At 54.7% G+C, this 12,962-nt stretch overlaps 1 protein-coding gene across 1 annotated transcript in view; it reads right to left on the bottom strand.

The window, feature by feature from the left end:
* KIRREL3 (kirre like nephrin family adhesion molecule 3) overlaps nucleotides 1–12,962 on the bottom strand; it is a 134,133-nt gene that overhangs the window by 40,256 nt on the left and 80,915 nt on the right. The window contains exon 6 of the mRNA XM_007124682.2: nucleotides 1,129–1,286. Within this exon, the coding sequence (XP_007124744.2) occupies nucleotides 1,129–1,286 (158 nt within the window). The remainder of the gene's footprint in view (nucleotides 1–1,128; nucleotides 1,287–12,962) is intronic.

Raw genomic sequence — 12,962 nt, 5'->3', positions numbered from 1 at the left:
ACAGCACTGGCCCCACCGGGATGCATCTGGTCGGTCAGGAGGCAGAGGAAGTGAGGGGAAAGCACGGGTGCAAGCCTTTACTGTGGTTTTTGTGGGAAAGAATGGACGAGGCAGGGTAAGCAGCTGAACAGGTCTAGGATTGGAGGGTTAGAATAATTTCCACGGGCTCTAGGCTATAGGGGTGGTCTCTAGTTACCTGGTATCCAGCTCTGCAGTGACTTAGGGTAGGGGGAGAGCGCCTGGGACCACAGGAGCCTGATAGAGGAGGTGGTGAGGATGTGGACCCAGGGTGGTTTGGTTTGCATATTAGAGGCCTGTTCCCAGCTGTTTGCTCTTTAGGGATTAGCTAGCCCTAGGAGGGACCATCCCTCCTCAACTCCAAGATGTCAAAGCATCATGAAATATAGAAAATAAAAACATGACAAATACAGGGGCCAGTTCAGGGCCCTTCCAGCTCATGGCACCTTGTGTGAATTAGAGAAAAGCACCTCAGCCGGTAGGTACAGCAGATGCAGGGCTTGGTAAGGGATTATGGGCTGGATTCAGCAGCCCTCCCCAACCCCAAGCCAGGCACCTGGGACAGGAAAGAACCTAAAGAGCCTCACCTTGCAGCTCTGGGAAGGTGGGCAGATTGACTAATAAAAGTACAGACATCAGTTAAATTTGAATTTCAGATAAACAATGAATAATCTTTAGTATAAATATGGCCCATAGTATGGCCCATGTAATATTTGGGACATACTTACACTGAAAAGTTATTTGTTGTTTACCTGAGATTCACGTTTAACTGGACAGCCTGTATTTTATCTGGCAACCCTCAGCCCTGGCCACCTCTGTCCCTGAGTCCTCTCCTCTGACCATACTCTATTCTTAGGGTGACCAAGCTCAGCGATTACCCCAGGAAAGAGAGAAAGTGGAGGAGAGACAGAAAAGGTCAGATAAATAGAGCCAGAGCACGAGAGAGAAAAATAGAGAAAAAGTGACTGTGCGCGCGAGAGAAAAAAGACAGAGAGAGACAACGAGCCAGGAACAAAAGGCAACAGAAAGTCGTACAGGCAGAGCAAGAGCTGCAGAGATGGGGAGAGCCGGCCCCTCCTGCAGCCCCTCCCCTCCTTCCACCCGCCTCACCTTGGAGTAGGTGGCTCCATTGATCACCTCTCCCTTCCTCAGCCAGATGATGGAGGCTGCAGGCTTGGCGTTGTCTGCATGGCAGGTGAGGTTGAGGGGGTCCCCGGCCCGCAGGCTGATGACAGGCCCCCCTAGGATGACGGGGTCGTCGGGTGGCACTGCGGGGAGAGGAGGGGAGAGGTCAGGCTGAGGGCGCCCCTCCCCTCGGGCAGGGCTGGGTGGATTTTATGGAGCCGATGATGGCAAACAGTAATTATCATTCTTTAATAAAATGTATAATCCCCTTGTAGGATAACAATAACAGCAACAACAGCAGTAATCCTGACACAGGCATCGCGTGTTTATTTGCAGAGGACTCTCATGTCATCATTTCATCCCGTGCAGGGGACAGGGCAGGCGTCATTAGCTGTGATTTGCAGATCGGGAAGCACGGCACGGCTGCCTGGATCAGATCATTCTTTTTAACTTCTCTCTCCCTCTTTTAAAATAAAGCAGTGTCACATCTGTCGTCTGATTTAATCCTCACAACCATCTTACGAGGTAAACATCATTATCCCAGTTACACAGATCTGGAAACCGAGGATCAGCAGGACTAAGTGACTTGCTCAAGGTCACACAGTGCGTTAGTGGCAGAGCCAGGGCTGGAAGCAGGTCCCCTGACACTCGGAGCACCAGGCTGGCTGCTTCCCTTGCAGGGGACAGGTGACAGGCAACCTTTCAAGGCTGAGACAGTGTTTCAGAGGGCTGGGCATCTCCTTAGCACTTTATTCTCCCTCATCCCAGAGTCAGAATGAATCTCTCTTGCCTGGTCCTTGCACCCCATTTCATAGCAGCGTGGTCCCCGCCAAGAGACGGGGACTGCCAGGAGGAGAGTGACGCCTCCCATAGCGCCCGGCACAGGGCCCGGTGCCTGGTGGAAGCTCCATACACATTTGCTAACTCCAGTGCAATCACGCCTTTGATCCCCATCACGACCATGGGGTGCGGGATGGGCCGTTATGATGATGGATGACCGTTGTTCGGAGAAGAGGCCCAGAGAAGTTAAGTGACTGGCCTAAGGTCACAGAGCCTCTTCTGAGGTTTGTGCTTGTGGACGCACGAGGGTCGCAGGCCTCTGCTTTCCCTGCCTCGCCTCCCTGGACAAACCAGAAGGGGCGGGGCTCCTTGGAGACCACCTGAGGAATCCCTGGCCTTCTTCCCCAAGGAGGGGCTGGTCAGGAGGGCTGAGCTGCGCGTTTGCTCAGTGAATGGGTGAAGGTGTCATTCGGTGAGAGTTGGGGTCCTCACACAAAGGGCCTTCTTTGTCCAGTAGCCAGAGAAAGTCCATCCTTCCAGCCAGGCCTTGTGAGACCTTCTGGGCCCGTGGGCAGGAAGGCAGCCTCTCCAGGCAGTGGAGGCATGTCCAGACCCAGCAGCTCTGCCTTCCAGCCCCTCCCCACCCAGGGCACCCCCAGCAACCTGCTGGCTTCCCTCCGCTCCCCAGGGCCCATCTCTGCCCCCCCCGCACCTGCCAGGCTCCTCAGGAAACTCCAGGAGACCCTGGGGCCAGGTAAGTACTTGAAGCAGCATGCCTCCAGCTAGTGGCTCTGCCCCCTCCCTTTCCGGCCTCCAGGACGCCTGGTTCAGAACTACAGCCCCGGTGAGTGCCATCCCTGAAGTTTCTATTTCCTAAGGGAAAAAAAACCCTTCCGGCTTCCAAGTTGCTCTCATCAGCCCCAGGACTCCACCGCGATCCTGGCCCAGGGAGAAAGTCGGCCTCATTCAACCCTCCCTGCCCAGCCTCCTAGGGGGGACCTGGGTGCAGGCAGATGGTGGGTGTGGGCCGGACAGTAAAGACAGCCTCCTACCCCACCGTCCCTTTACCCCCTCATTAGTGCCAGAGGCCTCCTTGGTGCTGTGCGGCCAGAGAGCCACAGAGAGGCTAATGAGGGCTTTACAGTGCTGGGGAGGGGATTTTATCTCCTTGCTTTGGGCAGGCCCTTCCAGCAGGGAGGGCTGGGCTGGGCTCCTGCCCGCTCCCTCCGTGGTGGCGGCTTTCTGCCCGTGAGCTGTTCGATGGATGTGCTCAGGCTGAGCTTGCTGAGGGCCAGGGAGACTGGAAAGAACCATCCGAAGCTTCCGGAACAGAATCAACACCTGGCCATCCTGTCTCCGTGGCCTCCCCAGTGCTGAGCCGAGGGGGCGAGATTGTGGAAGTGCCCTAAATCAGAGGCCGAAGCGGGAAGGCAGTCCCTTGCCCAGTTTTATTTCCTCAGATATAAAATGTGAAAGTACAACAGGGGATCTGGAACGTTCCCCCAGCACTGACATTTGTTGGGCCCGAGACAGTGGTTCTCACTGCAGTTTGTAATATTCTGGGGGAGGTTTTAAACGTCCCATCGCCAGGCCACAACCTGACCAGCTGAATCCCCATTTCATGGGGTAGGCCAGAGCATCAGGGCATTTTAAAGCTCGCAGAGGATTCTGCTGTGTGACCAGGTTTGAGAACATAGCGTCTCTGGGCCTTTGCTCAGTGTAACCACCTGTGATCGCGGCATGGAGACAGAAGGGCCCTTTCCAAAAAGCAAATGCAGCGAGGGGCTGGGCCCTTCCTTCCTGCTTCTCTAGTGCTGTGTTTGGAATGTCGGGTTAGAGGAGGGGAGAGGGGAGTGCGACTGTGCTGTGTGATGCTTAGGCGCACGTGCGCGCACCCCCCCCCCACCCAGAATGGGCCCTCATTACATCTTCCCAAATAAGTGGCTATCACGCCGGTTGTTCCCGTAACCATGCATTATGGATCGGCCTTCGCCTCGGTGCACACCAGCTGGGGTAGGAGCGGGTGTGGATGGGGGCTGGGGTGGGGGAGGGTGGGAGGGGGAGGAGGGGGGAGGTTTGGGGCCCGCAGGCTGAATAGAAATCAACAGTCGCTCCTGGCAGCTGTGGTCCTGACAGGAGCAGGGTGACTCATTACCTCTCCATTCAGACGCGGGCCCGGAGCTGGGGGGCCAGGAGAGGAGAAAGTCTCGAGCAGCCCGAGCCTGGAGATGCATTATTCATCCATCCCCCTCCCAGGATTGGTTATTATCCTGAACCACTATAGAGCTTGGTCTCCTAATTTTTAATCACAGGGAAGGTGGAAGCGTTAGCCTTTTGTGATTAATCCGGAGATAAAAATAGTTGACTGTTTTGGCGTTGAGCTTGTTGTCGGTCAGGAAAAGTGCACTAGCTGTTGGGTGACTGAGGCCTGGGAGGACTTGATGGAGCCCGGGGAAGAAGGGGTGCCAGGAGCTGGAAGGCAGCCCAGGGGTCACACCCTCCCTGGGACAGGGGCTGGCTCTGGGCGCTGCTTTTGAAAGGGACACATCATGCGAATTAGGGTTCTACGGTGCGGGGGAGGTGCCTGGCTCTTTGCTATTTACCGTCCTGTCGTCCGGGCTTTGGGCAGGCGGCTGGGGGCCTTCCTCCTTTTGCTCTGCCCGCCTCTGGCCATCAGCCGTGTGGACAGTGCCACGTGCGTGGGTGTACAGTGTGGAGGACCCGCGCTCCCTGTGTGGGAGGGAGCCCCTGAGGACTTTCTCCCAGCTCTGCTGCCCAGAGCAAGCGGGCTTCGGTGGAGAGGCGGGCAGGGAGGCGCAGGGGAGGTGTGTGAGGCCAGAGAGCACGGTGGCTGCTCAAAGTCACAGGGAGCGAGGGTAGGAGAGGATGGGGAAGCGCTGCCTGGCTCCACCTGGGCGGTAAAGCTTTCACCTGTTTTATGTACTAGGGTTCTTTATACCATTTTACAGCAACAAGAGATTCTGTGGCTAACAGTTGCGTGGGACCGATCTCCAGCCCCACAGCTATCTCTAAGGCGCGCTCCTATGATCGGAAGGCCCCCTGCCCTAGAGCATATGCTAGGGGTGACCATCTGGGTGTCCTTCCCGCAGGACATCGGCTGGACAGAGAGCAGAGTGGAGCTGGGTTCAGAGGGCTTCATTCTGGAACTGCTCACTGCCTCTGTGCCCAGCTCATTTGACTCCTTGGTCTTGGTTTGCCGGGTTGGTCAACCTTGCCCGAACAGGCTGGGAAAATTCTCTCGGTGCCAGGCCATGGGCAGCGCTGTGGGGTTTCCTCCAAAGTCCAGCTGGTCACCTAAGTGGCCCCCTCCAGCCCGCTGGGCTTCCAGGGTTCCCCAGATGCTCCGTCAGCCCAGATGGTTGGTCCCAGAGATGGGGGATGGGACACCTCTGCCAGCAGAGGCCAGCAGTCCTGGACACGGAGCTTATGTTGCCAGGGGCGGAGGTGGGGCGGTCAGCGGGCCACCCCCCCGCCCCCATCAGTACCGGGAGCACCTTGTCGACGCTAAGCTCTCTGGAGGGCAGGCCCGGGTCTTGTTCAACTCATGTGCAGTGCCTTCTCCACAAGTGGGCTGTTCAAACACAGTCTGGTGCGTCACTGCTCTGCCCCAAGCTCTCCGGGCCTCTGCGCTGTCCCTGGAACGTAATTTGAGATCCTCTCTCTTGTCTGTAAGTACCTGCACCCTGGTCCTGGCCTGCCTCTGGGACCCGGCTTCCTTCCACTCAGCCACTCAGCCCTCACCACGCCCTGCCCCAGGGCCTTGCCGTCTGGAATGTTCTTTTCTGTGTCTTTGTCTTGCTGGCTTCTCCTTGTCAGTGATGGTGCAGCTTAAATGTCAGTCCTCTGCGAGGCCTGGCCACCCTGTGTAACAGCCCCTCATGACTCTCTGTCACACCAGCCCCCTTGCTTCTTTATCACCGGGTTCATTTGTATCTCCCCTTACGGAAAGGAGGCTCCCTGACGGCAAAGAAAGACCTTGTCTCTCTTGGTCACTAGATCAGTGCCTGGCACACAGTAGGTGCTCAGTAAATGTTTGTTGAATGAATAAATGAAAGATCCCTGGGTGAGGGGTCTGGCATGGGCGTTTGCTTCCGAGGCCAGCGGTTTTTATGCTGTGTGTGTACGGTGGTGGGTAGAGTTGGGGTGGTGGGCAAACAGGAGGTGCCTCCCACCCCTCGCGGGGACGGGAACTCCCTATGGTGGGACCCTGGGGAGTGGTTGCTTCCTGCCATTTCTGGAAAGGAGGAGCCCAGGCGGGAGGGCTTGGGGTGGTGGGGTTCTCGGCTTGTTTTCTCGGTAGCACCAGACCCCTCGGTCGAGGAGGGACCCCCGTCTGATTTGTCTGGATCATAGGCTAGGGAGAGGTCTGCTGCACGCAGGGTGGAGCTCGGAGGGCTTCTGGCTTGGAGGGAAGAGGAGGTGTGCCTTCCATGGTGCTTTTCTCTGCTCTTAGGGGTCAGTGTTCAGCCCCAGGCCCCGGGGAGTCAGGAAGGAGTGGGGAGCGGACTGAGTTTGTGCTGGGAGTTGGGCAGCTGACTGGAGGGGAGGGAGGACCCCCAGGGGCCTCCGAGCTCATCCTAACCAGCACCTCCCCCACTCCAGAACCTTCCTTCCTCCCAGTGTCCCACGTGCACGGCCAGCGTTCCTTCCTTCCCTCCTGAAATTGATGTTTCCACGTCTTTCTTTCAGCCTCTTTCACGCCCCAATCTGAGCCCATAGTGGTTGAGTAAAGCCAGACCCAGCCTGCCCTCTTGAGCTGGTAGGGTGAACTTTGTTACTCAAAGCATGTGCCCGGGATGGAGCTGCCGCCTCCATGTCACCCGGGAGCTTGTTAGAAACGCAGGCACTTGTGCTTCACCTCAAGAGCTCCTGAATCTGGATCTGCGCTTACAAACGACCCAGATAACTTGTATGTACGTTAGTCTGAGGAACACTGCTCTGGAGGGCTCCTAGGATGATTACAAACCGATAAGTGCTTTGAAAAAAAGGCTCATTGGACAGTGAGAACACGTGTGGGGACCTCTGTGCCCTGGTTGGTGCCTTTCCCTCCATGACTTCCTGGGGGTAGCATCCTGCTCACTAGACACTAGATTTAGAGGTGGACCCCTGTATGAATGTGTTTCATAACAGGCTCCTTTGGGACTTCCCTGGTGGCGCAGTGGTTAAGAATCCGCCTGCCAATGCAGGGGACACGGGTTCGAGCCCTGGTGTGGGAGGATCCCATGTGTTGTGGAGCAACTAAGCCTGTGCGCCACAACTATGAAGCCTGCGCTCTAGAGCCCGTGAGCCACAACTACTGAAGCCCGTGCACCTAGAGCCCATGCTCCGCAACAAGAGAAGCCACCGCAATGAGAAGCCCTTACACCTCAGAGGGGAGTAGCCCCTGCTCGCCACAACTAGAGAAAAAGCCCGCATGCAGCAACGAAGACCCAACCCATCGAAAAACTAAAAAATAAAAATAACAGGTCCTTTTGCTTGGGCGGTTCTTTAACTTGGGATGCTGGGGTCCTTCTTCTCCTGGATCATTCTTACCCAGCCTTCCAGATTTAGCTAAGGGGTTGCTCAGTCCATGAGGTCTTTCTGGATCTCCCAGTTGGACCAAGTGGCTTTTGTCTATGATCCCATAGCATCCTGGGCATCCTTCTGTCTCAATATCTCACCTCTTCTATGGAAATGATCCGAGTGTGTTTGCCTTTCCCTAGACTGCAACCTCATCCGTCCTGGTCCTCGTCACCTGGCAGAGCACCTGCCGCTCCAGGGTTATCCCATGTATGTTTGCCGAGCTGAACCTGGCTTGAGTCCATCCCTTTACAAGCTGTATGATGTGCGGGCGACATATATAATCTGACATTTGCCCTCTTATCTGGGAAGTGGGGCGATAAAGACACCTGCAGGCTGTTTTGAGGATTACCTTTATGATATGAAGAATGAGGAGGGAGCTTTGTAAAGGGCTAGACAAATGTTGATTATCAGGTCCAATTTTTAAGAATGACATTTAGTTTTGTTTATGTGGACGGCACTGGGCCAAGGGCCCTCTTGTTTCATTCTCAGTTTTCCTCGAAACGGGTGCTCTTGGGACCTCCATTTTATAGACTAGGAAACTGGGGCTCAGGGAGGGCAAATTACTTAGCTAGATAACACAGCAGGTAAGGGGTAGGATTGGGATTGAGACCCAGGTTTGTTTGCCCCCGTGATATGTCCTGCCAGCATCAGAGCAGCACCCAGAGCCGCCCGTGAAGCTGGGGCTGTGCCTCACAGCCCGTCCCGTCAACCCTCCTGCCCCAGTCCTGTCTCTTTATCCCTATGCGTTCGGACCCCGCACTCCCGTCCCCCAACCTGATTTCCGACGGCTCGATGACGCACGGGCCTGACTCGCAGTTTGTGTTGGAGAGAGACGTCTGCTAAGGGAGAGGAGGAATGATTTCTGCCGTTCAGATCCACGCTTTGCTCACTTTTGTCATTCTGCCCCGTTGTCAGCTTCTGGGCCCCATGCGATTCCAGCCTCCAGCTTCCTCGCTCACTTTGATGCGCCACCTAATGGCCAAAGTGCGGAACCGCAGTCTGTAAAGACGCGACTGGGATGAGCCTGCTTTCAAGGGTTGGCTTCTCAGGCCCAGCTCACTAGACATGTATTCAGAAAATCCATATTGAGTATCCACTATGTGCCAGGCCCTACTCAAAGCAGCGGGGACGCAAAACTCCTGCCTTGGTGGAGTTTATATTCCAGTGGGAGAGACAGACAATAAACGAGTAAATACATAATACAATGTTGGTTGGTAGTAAGTACTAAGGAAAGAAAAGACCAAGTGGGGGAAAAGAGAAATCCTAAATTGGCCTCTAGGATTCTCTTCTGGTTTTCTCCCATCCTCTCTGGTTGCTACTTTCTGTCTTCTTCCCACCCGTAACTGGGGGTCTTTCCCACCAGGCCTGCATACGTCCTTCTGTACACTATCCGTGGAGAAGCACACGGCTTTCCTGTGGACTCAGCCAACATCTGCACGCTGATAAATCCCAAATAGGCATAACTTCTATTTGGGGGAATGGCACCACCATTAATTACTGAAGCTAGAAATCTGCACGTCTTTCTGAATTCCACTCTCCTGCATCCGGCGTTACGAACCATCCTGGTTAATCCTCTGAAATATCTCTCAGATCTGTCTCTCCCTTTCCATCCACAACAGTCTTCCTGTCTCAGGCCCTCATCATTTCTCACTTGGGTTACAATACCTAACACCCTCTGCTCTACCCTCCACACTGTTCCAGAGTGATCTTTGCAAAGGTTTGATACTCACCCATCCACTCAGTCATTCATTCACTCACCATTTGCTGAATTTCTAGCAGTCCTCTGTTTAAAATCTTTCAAAGGTCCCCCACTGCCATCTGGATAAAGTCTGAACTTCTTGGCTCTTGCTAATGCCTTCTGCTTCATTTTCCATCACTTCTAATTTGTTCTTATGGATAAGAATCACCTGCAACTCCTGGAATAAGTCACTCTTCCCTAGTTGTCACTTTCCCTTTCCTTGGCTAACTCGAAAGTCAGGCAGCTTGGGTTCACATGCTGAGCCCTACACTTACTAGCTTGTGGCCATGGCCAACTTTCTTAGCCTCTCTGTGCCTCAGTTTCCTCATTTGTAGAATAGAAAATAGAATAAAATCAGATTGGCTGTGTAGCTCCCAGGATCAAGTGAGATGCAGTGTGGGAAAACACTTTATCAATGGTCCAGTGTTGTAGAGAGGTTATTTGCTCTCCAAGCAGACTGGGCTCATTCCCTTGAAAGATGGTGGGCAGAGTGCCTGGGGCTTGTGAGTCTGGTGCTCTGTTTCCTTTGGGGAAGCAGAGGTCTCTCTCCGCTTTCCCTGCCCTGTCCTCACCAGACACGGGGTGAAGAACCTGCTGCTCCAGGGGTGATCTGCTGCCCTGCCTGCTTGGCCCCCCTCCCTCTCCAGTCTCCCCACATCCTGTGACCACGAGAGTGAGGCCGTTACGCTAGACGGCTGCAAAGGCGTGCGTGCGCCGCTGACCCCGTGTGGAGTCGAGGTGAGCATCTCCTCTGGGCTCGGCCAAATCGCTGGCTTATAGAGTCATTAAGTTTGCAAAAGCTAACCGATGCACTCAGTAGTAACCTACTGTCCGGTTTGCTCCTGAAAGATGGCCCGGTGCTCTGGGCTCCTGTAGTAGTCCCAGCACTGGGCCCATGGCCGCGACCCTGTCTGCTCCGCGCCAACCTTTTCCACCTCCGTGACGGTCGGGGACCGTCCCACAGGCTCCATCTCTGCTTCTCACAACGTCCATCACTCCCTGCTGCTCCGGGATAAAACGCAGTTCATCCGCATGGAGCGCATCCAAGGCTCTCTCCAGCTAGGCCTTCTTTCTCCAGCTCTTTCTTATGTGCTTTCCTTGGATGGGTCTGTTCATCTCTCTGCAAGGATAGCCTGACCTTTACAACCACATGCTTAGGTTTGTGAAGTTCCCTCTGCCGAGAATGTCCTCATCCCGAGTCTTAACAGGCTGGAATACCATCCTCTCTCCAAGCAGCTCAAAGGCCACCTTTGCCTTGTTAACGCTTGGTCATTCTTTGCTGTCACCTCCTCCAGGAAGCCCTCTCTTAATCTCAGTCCTTGCCCTAAGACCATGTGCCATCTCCATGAGCTCGTGTGGCCCTTGGTGCCATTGCCGTCGGCTGCCCGACCTCTGTGAGCTCCTTGAGGGCTGGCCCTCGCCGGGTTCTCCTTTCTATCCCAGTACTTAGTACCGTGTGCAGCTCAGAGTGGAGCCTCAATAAATCTTGGTTAGCTGGTGCCTTGTCTGATCCCACTGAGCTGGAAGCAAACGTCCCCTGCTCCCTTAGCACTAGCCTTTTATGCTGGCACCCACCGTGGTCCCCGTTACGTTGATCTGTGGACCTGTTTCAGGTTCCCTACAGCTCCAGGAGGAGTCTTAATACATCTTTGCATTTTTACCACCTCCTAGCCTATTACCTTGGGTGTAATAAGAAGACAAAAACAACAAATAATAATAACATGGTTAACAGCCAGAACTCCAGAGCTCTTCCAGTGCTATAAAAGTAGTCATTTAATCCTCACAACAGCCCTATACAGGTAGACGTGGTCATGTGTATTTCAGAGATGAGGAAATGGAGGCACAGAGCAGTTAAGAGTCTTGCCCAGTGTCACGCAGCTAGTAAGCAGCGGAGTTGGGAGACGTGCAGGGTTGCCAGATTTAGTAAATAAAAGTGCAGAACGCCCAGATAAATTAGAATTTCAGGCAAACTGCAAATAATTTTTAGTATGTTTATCTGAAATTCAAATGTAACTGGCATCCTGCATTTTATCTGGCAATGCTATACGTGTGTTAATTAGGTATATGTAATTTAATAAATGTGAGTGCCTTCCCCCCCTCTTCAGACCCTCTCCACTCCCAGTCAGGTCTACCTAAAGAAGATTTGGGGTAAGATGCAAATAGGGTCTTTTTAAGATGTGTCATCCACGCATTCTGTGGCACCATCGCCCAGACACTTTTCCTGGGAGGTTGGAGGCAGAAGGACAGGAGGAGAGAGGGCTGGAGGCTGCATTTCAGCTCTGGCCCTGCCCCCAGCCTGGGGGGCCCTGGACTAGCTGAGCTCAGGGGTCCCTGACTCCAGCGACTTGCAAAGGTCCGGACGCTGGGAAGTCCGCGCTTCACCTGGAGCTCCTGTTATGCAGGGAAAAGACGGGCGGCAGGTGCCTTGCTTGGCTCCTGGCTCCTGGCTGCGTGGCTGTCCCCGGGCAAGACAGCATGGATGGCACAGATATTACAGTATCTATTTCACAGGGCTGTGTGCTGATGAAATGCGTTAATACGAGTGCTTTGTCCTAGAGCTTGACACCACAGTAAGAACTCAGCCCTCATTAGCTCCTGATATGATTACTGTCTGTTCAATAAGTGGACACAGAGAGCAGCAGTTACATGTGGAATTGCTCGTTTCAACCTCTTGCTCTGTTACCTCCTTGCTCTGCACCCTGGCCTCAGCCTCCCTAGATGGCCTGGTCAGCACCTTGCCTCAGAGCACCGACAAAACCATCACCATGGTGATGGTGACGAGCAGGGGTAAGAGGTCAGGATGGGCGGGGCCCCCAGGGAGGAGAGATGTGGCAAGGGAGACAGCTGCTGGAGGGACAAAGTCAAACAAAGTCACTTGTTTCGCCCCTCAAATTAGGAAGGGTGTGCACTCTGTTTACTTCTGATTAAGCCCTGAAAGGGTCTGAGCCATGTCATCAGTGAGGCGCTGTCTGTGAGGAGACGGACGTTTCCTTAATCCCGAGCACACAGATGAATCACAGGATGTGTGCAGAGCACGGAGAAGGAGAGATGACGGGGAGGGCGCAGATGGCGGGCTCCACGTAGGCAGAGGGGTGTGTGTCGTGTGTGTGTTCACGGCGCAGGTGGGTGATGTGTGATGGTGTGTGGAGAGCAGGTGAGGTGTAGCACCCTTTGGTGGCCAGAGGGAGAAGCCAGATGGGAAAGGGTGACCTGTGAGAAGAGGAGAGGCAAGGACAGTGTGGGGTGGGAGAGCACGTGGAGCCCTGGGGCAGGCGGGGGGCGGGAGGGGAGGCAGGGGAGAACTTCCCTCCTGCCACATGGGAGGTGGGGCATGCTGCGGAGGAAGGGACTTCTCCCTCTCCAGCTCGGCTGCTGTGCAGATGGCCACAGGGCGGGCTGAATGCCCTTCTCGGGTCCGTATCTGCTTTGCAGCATCTCCCAAAGCTCTCCAGCGCGTCCTGACCTTGACTTGACTTTGGGGTTCTGCTCAACATGGCTGGGTCTGGGGGAGAAGTCTAGTGTGGTGGCATGGGTTGCCGTTTACTGGTTTCAACCTCACAGTAAGCTCATGCCTTATTCTACAGATGGGGAAACCGAGGCACAAAGCGGCAGATCCACTTGGAACAAGTGATACAACTCACGATGGGGGGACCCAGGAGTCTGGCTCAGGCCCCTGGGGGCCTGGCGGTGCTCTCCTAACCTCAGTGCTGCCTGGCTG

This window comes from Physeter macrocephalus, chromosome 16 (assembly GCF_002837175.3).
Source record: "Physeter macrocephalus isolate SW-GA chromosome 16, ASM283717v5, whole genome shotgun sequence".
In the NCBI taxonomy this organism is placed as follows: Eukaryota; Metazoa; Chordata; class Mammalia; order Artiodactyla; family Physeteridae; genus Physeter; species Physeter macrocephalus.
Note: the sequence above shows the minus strand (reverse complement) of the source record. Positions and strands in the feature narration are given on the sequence as shown.